This window comes from Atractosteus spatula, chromosome 7 (genome assembly GCF_055471065.1).
Source record: "Atractosteus spatula isolate fAtrSpa1 chromosome 7, fAtrSpa1.hap1, whole genome shotgun sequence".
In the NCBI taxonomy this organism is placed as follows: Eukaryota; Metazoa; Chordata; class Actinopteri; order Semionotiformes; family Lepisosteidae; genus Atractosteus; species Atractosteus spatula.
This window is the reverse complement of record NC_142712.1, coordinates 14,585,038-14,591,231: the sequence shown is the minus strand read 5'-3', so window position 1 is coordinate 14,591,231 and position 6,194 is coordinate 14,585,038. Positions and strand designations below refer to the sequence as shown.

General features: G+C 36.8%; 1 protein-coding gene across 1 annotated transcript; it reads left to right on the top strand.

The window, feature by feature from the left end:
* The first annotated feature begins 1,765 nt into the window (after positions 1–1,765).
* Positions 1,766–4,710, top strand: LOC148830575 (olfactory receptor 1E16-like). Its single transcript, XM_088919927.1, has 3 exons — positions 1,766–2,035; positions 2,994–3,054; positions 3,710–4,710. Exons 1-3 carry the CDS (start codon positions 1,766–1,768, stop codon positions 4,708–4,710), a joined length of 1,332 nt encoding a protein of 443 aa, XP_088776053.1.
* The last annotated feature ends 1,484 nt before the right edge of the window (positions 4,711–6,194 follow it).

The following is a 6,194-nucleotide window of genomic DNA, read 5'->3' as shown; positions in this document are numbered from 1 at the left end:
CAAGACATACCTCTCAAATACTGTAAATCAAGTTAAAAATATCTCAAGACCGATTCTGGTCATAATGAAACCATGTTTCGTGTATGTTTTCTTTAAAGTACCGAGACCAGCCATATACTGTATGTTTATGTTCCAAATTAATATCGTTTATGGCCTTCACACGCGTTGCAGTATGCTCCTATTCTTTTTATGCTCAGGCACTAAGATTTCCCTTCGGTGGTAAAATTCCATATAAATATTCAATACTTAAACGGGCACAGTTAAGACATTAAATATACATATACATACTGTATACAGTACAGTTTGCATACGGTAATATGTTTATGTTCCTAAATCAATCTCTTTTATGAGCATGTGTAAGGCATGGTGAATCGATTCTCAAAAATTACTGTACTTTGCATGATTGGAAAAAAATGCGTGATTGCGAAATGCTGTGGTGTTACTTTTACAAAGACGGTCAATGAAAAAAAGAATGTGGACCAGGGCAATACTTTGAGTTTACAGCTTGTCCAAGGTCATTTATTATTAATACTATTAGTAATATCTTCGTTAAAGACTTTGATGGCTACAGCTCAAACATGAGAGGTTGAGCTTTATTAGCTCCACCTTGCGGAAATTCCGGATACTATTATTTTGCTAGCGGTATTTACTTGCGGTAGACTGCGTACAGCGTACCGGAAAATAATGCGGTATCGCCCGCGCATTTTGAATGGCTGCATCTGTAGGTCTGATTACAAACAATGATGGGAGGACCTGCAGGGAAGAGGTCAATCTCCTTACAACATGGTGAGAGAACAACAACCTCACCCTCAACATCTGCAAAACCAAGGAGCTGATCATTAATTTCAGAAAACTGCAAAACGGTCATGTCCCTATCCACATCAATAGGACTGAAGTGGAAAGGGTCAGTTACTTCAAATTCCTTGGCGTCCATATCACCGAGGACCTCACGTGGTCTCTCAACACCACTTGTCTGATTAAGAAAGTGTAACAGCACCTGTACTTCCTAAGACAGTTGAAGAAGGCTAAGATATCTCCCTCTCACTAACTTTTACAAATGTACTACAGAAAGCATACTAACAGGTTGCATCACAGTGTGGTATGGCAACTGCAGTATTGCTGAGCACAAAGCCCTACAGCAGTTGATGAAAACTGCCCAGTCCATCAGTGGGGTTGCTCTCCCATCCATCCAGGACATTTATGACAGACAGTGCTTGAGGAAAGCCCTAAGCATCATCAAAGACACCACACACCCCAGATACAGACTGTTTGACCCTCTACCATCTGGAAAATGGTACCGGAGCATTTGGGCCCAGACTACCAGACTCAGAGATAGTTTTTACCCCCCTCCCACAATCAAACTGTTAAACTCCCAGCCTCTCTCACACCTTCTCTCTTTATCAAAACTTAAATGCACATTGAAATCTACCTCTACCTCACATGTTAAGACATTTACTCTCCGTAATTCTGTATCCTTTATTTCATTCTGTTGTATGATTTTGCACAACTGTTGTTATTTTGCACATTAACTGTTACCTGTTGTTGTTTTGCACATTATCTGTTGTTGCACATTGCCTGTTGTTGTTTTGCACATTGCCTGTTGTCTCTGTCTTTCTTTTCTTGCACAATTGTATTGTTGTTTGCACTTACCATCTGAGAGCTAGCTAAATCGCATTTCGTTATACTATATACCTGTTATGAGTATAATGACAATAAACTTGAACTTGAACATACCAGACATGTCCAGCAGGCCCTCCTGTGACACATGGAGCACCACCTCTGTGCCAATCTGGAAAAGTTTGAGTTCCACAAGCCTGAGGTGGAGCTACCTGCTCTCCTTGATGGGTCTATAGATGCACCCAAACAAAGTTGCAACAGTAAGGACTGCCCCACCTCGACCACCGTCAAACACTCTCAAACACATCTAGCGCTTCCTGGTTTCTTCTACCATTTCATCAGAAACTTAAGTTTAATCATGGATCCCATCACAAGTCCTGCTAAAGAGGGGCCTAGCCAAGGGAAGTGGACACCAAAGGTGTAGAAGGCCTTCAAGGATTTGAAAAGGTAATTCACTTCAGTTCTGATCCTTCACCACCCAGATCCGACTCTGACTTAAAAGTCGAATTGGTTGCATGGGATGTTGGAGTGGGTGTGGTGCTGTCCCAAAGAATCAAAGCACCACCTTTACTCTACCCCCTGCTCTTAATTCTCCTGGAATTTGTCTCCCAATGGAGTGCAATAACAATGTGGGAGACTGGATACTTCTTGCAGTGAAAATGGAAGCACCTTATCAATGGAGCTTCACATCCTATAGTGGTCATGTCTGGAAGACCAAACACCTTAACCTTCAACATGGTCCTTAAGAAGACCACAAGAAGGGCAGTCTTGAAGTCACAGGACAGTTAAGTGTAGTGCAGTAAGGTTGCCATTGATCTTTATCACAGTGCTTTTAAACAAATACAATCTCTTGTCAAGAACTCCTAGGATCTTCCTATCAAATAGATGCGTGTACGCAATAATTACTATATCTTTTTGTACATCTGTTCCAGACCAGCGTATTCTGCAGAAGGAATTTATTCATCATAAAGAGGATAGTATTCTAAGATTTGTGAAAGATTGCTAATTTAAACCAACATACTGTACAACATACTGATCTCAGTAGTGAGGTGATGTTGACCTAATACTACAGCCTATGTTGCTAGTCATTCAACCAAAATACTAATGAATATCCAATATCTATATTTTTATATTTTATAGAAAACATGCATGTATTGATCAAAACATTTTTTAATATTAAGTATTTAATTAATAATTTATCATTATTAAAAGGACAATGAAAATCAAAAGCATTCTCAGTGCTATCGTATGGAAAAACATATTATAAGTCAAAAGCACTAGTAAAAATTGTCAGAGTAATACCACAGAGTTCTTAAGACATATTTATGTCACACAGCAGTCTACCTTCTCTGACTATTTCTTCCCTTATAACTTAGAGTAAAAACAATGGTATTGCCCTATTAATTCTCTTCAAAGAATTCACAACAGGCAGGGAAGGTAAGGGCTCAGGGCCTAGTTTCCTGATCACATACATGATACCATATTCCAGGTCCGTCTCACCTTCTCAGTATCAAATGAGCACCCTTATAACACAGAGGAATTGTCAAACCACTTGAGGACAATGTCATAACAGCTATGCTCTGGTGCTTTACAGTATGGCTTAGGGTAGAGTGCTGATATAGAGACAGCACACAGAATGAATTTCAGCATCATCTTTCTGTCAGGTACGAAACAGATATAGCACATCTAAATAAATTTACAATAGAGTTTGCGTATTAAATTGGGTTTGCATTTCATATAGATTAGTTAACTAAACTTATTTAATGAATAGAAAATAGAGAATTAAGAGACAGACAAACCATACGTTTACATACTGTATAATATCCCTTCAATTCTGTAATAGTTGAAACTATATTACTGACAAATGAAATGGAAACAGAGCATGTGATGTTCATGAGAAGGAACAAGTAAAGGATTATTCCATGCTGGAAACAGAAGAAAAGATACACAACATTTCGGCTGAGGAGCCCTCTTCAGGTGTGATGTTCAGATTGTTTCTGTTTTACTAGAATATTAAAATAATAATATTAACTCATTGTTAATATTATGGTTTTGTCATCCCCTTTAATTTCCATTGCATTTTTTATTTTAGGTTTGAATAAAAGTGAAAAGGGGGATTTTGAAGCACTCTTTAAGCAGCTGGCAGCAATGGAGATAAACACCACTGTGGGGTTTCTGATATCTGGATTTCAGAATCTGCACCACAGTGATTATTATTTCATATTCCTGGCTTTCATTTACCTGGGAACCCTGATAGCTAATTTCATTCTAATGTCTGTAATATGGCTGTCAGAGTGTCTTCATACACCAAAGTACATGGCCGTTTTTAATTTATCTGTAGTAGATCTAAGCATTAGCACAGCTCTTATTCCAAAATGTATACATCAGTTTCTTTTTGATTCAAGACTTGTGTTATATGAGACATGTTTAGCTCAATTGTTCTTTGTTCATTCTTTCTATGCCTTAGAATCGCTGTCCCTTGTTGTTATGTCTTACGAAAGACTTGTATCTATTTGTTTTCCTCTGAGAAGTAGTACAATCAGCACAAACACCAGAATGTTCATTATAATTGTTTTCTGCTGGGTATTAACTTTTTCATATTTTATTGTTGTACTGATGTTCATAGCACGCTTGTCATTCTGCAGGCCTGTTCCTCTCATTAAGAGTTATTTCTGTGATCATGGACCAGTGTTTAAAGAGGCCTGCAGCAGCTACAGTGCAAACTGGACTATAGCCAGTTTTTATACTGTTGCTTTCATTTTTCTGCCACTGGCGTTGATTATTTTATCATACGTGTGTATCATAGCTGCTCTTTCCAAGATTGTATCTGCACAGGGGAGGAGGAAAGCATTTAAAACGTGCACGGCTCACTTAGCCTTAGTGGTCATTTTTTTTATACCTGTCTTAGTAACATATATGATTGTTTGGACCAATTTACCAGTGGATACTGACTCCAGAATCCTCAACACATCTTTGTCAGCAACCCTGCCTCCTCTGCTGAATCCTATCATATACACCTTAAAAACTGAGGAGGTAATGGAGCAAATTAAGAATTTCTTGAGGAAGCAGAAGCCTGCTCCAGTAATTGTTTAGTACTGTAATTGATCCAGAAGTGTAATTTATCTCTGTAAGTAATAACAATTAATTAGCCTTCAGTGTTACGATGCAGTAGCAACACTTCAGCAAAAGTGAGGAATGTAACTTTTGTTGTATTTTTTTCAATTTGTTATAATTGTGCAAGTACAAAAATTAAATTTTATCTCAAACATGACTAATAAAACATCTCTTCCTTTTTCATTCTGATTATTGTTTTCCAGAAGTACAAATCTACAATTCAATATATTTGTTTACCTGTATTTCTTTACTAATAATAAATGAAATAATAACAGTAGTTTATATTCAGATAATTAGTATTTTAGTGAAACCAAAGAAGAGATGGATTTGTTAATGTGATACTATGCATGACTTGTGTATTCCACATTATATATTTATATATGTTTTTATCAAAACTTTATGTGTGTTGTACACTTTTTCCAATGCCATTTTGACAACCTGAATAAAAGCAGAGTTTTTACCAATAAATTTCTGCAAACCACTGACATACAAACCGTTCCACCATAATTCTCAAATACTGGTCACAACCCTCCTGTGGATCCATGTAAAAGTCTGTTCTGTAGACTCTGTCCTAGGTACAGTACAACATTCATCCTAGGCTCCCTTTCCTTCTGAAGCACTTTTTGTTCTCAACTGCCACTGCACTCTAACTAGTTCACAAGCAGACACCTGGTTTTTGTAGTTATATTCACGCTTTCTTATTAAACTAATAAATATATTATGATTCATTCAGTTACTGTATGTACACTCACGTACAAGATTATTCATCTTTATGTATTTCTTCTCACAAAAGCTAATCAACAGAGTACAAAATCCTAAAAATTCATAATATCCTATAAAACCTTAAATTTATAATGGTTTTAGGTGGTGTTGTTACATCTACTGTAACCTTTGAACATCTTCAATTAATGTTTTGTTTTAATGTAGTGGTTACAAGCTATATTTAGTGTCTTAATATAACTAAGTGACAGAACTAAGGTTTTTGAGAATATACCTTGCAATCTGTACACCAAAACTTCCATATTGGAAAGACTGACATGCACGGGTGGTGAAGTGTTTGTAGCAGTTAGCATTGCTGTCTCGTTGTCCTTTTGGTTTTGAGTCCAGCCTGCATCACCTTCTGTGTAGAGTTTGCCTTTTCTCATAATTATTGGAGTAATGTGTGCATTAATCTTATATTTGTCCTGGGATGTTTTGTCTGAAGTGCAACTATTGTCTGCTGCCTCAAGCGTAGGTTCAGCACAAAACTATGTTGAATTAAGTGGCTATTAAAATGTACAGTACTGTTTGTAAGCAAATGTATAATGGTTTTCATAGTTTTACATAATTTAAGCTAAATATTTCATTATTATTGATATATTATTTCAATCCTCAACCATGGGCTACATTTCTGACCCTTAATCTTTTCTTATAACATTGCACCATGCAAATATTGTATATTCTGAAAAAGCTTCACATGTGCA

What these genes read in the sequence shown, in the direction of transcription:
- LOC148830575 (XM_088919927.1), top strand. Translation starts at nt 1,766, where the DNA reads ATGGAGCACCACCTCTGTGCCAATCTGGAAAAGTTTGAGTTCCACAAG. An exon ending in AAGGGAAGTGGACACCAAAG is followed by an intron (nt 2,036 to 2,993) that starts GTGTAGAAGGCC and finishes CTTATAACTTAG; the next exon opens with AGTAAAAACAATGGTATTGC. An exon ending in ATTCACAACAGGCAGGGAAG is followed by an intron (nt 3,055 to 3,709) that starts GTAAGGGCTCAG and finishes TTTTTATTTTAG; the next exon opens with GTTTGAATAAAAGTGAAAAG.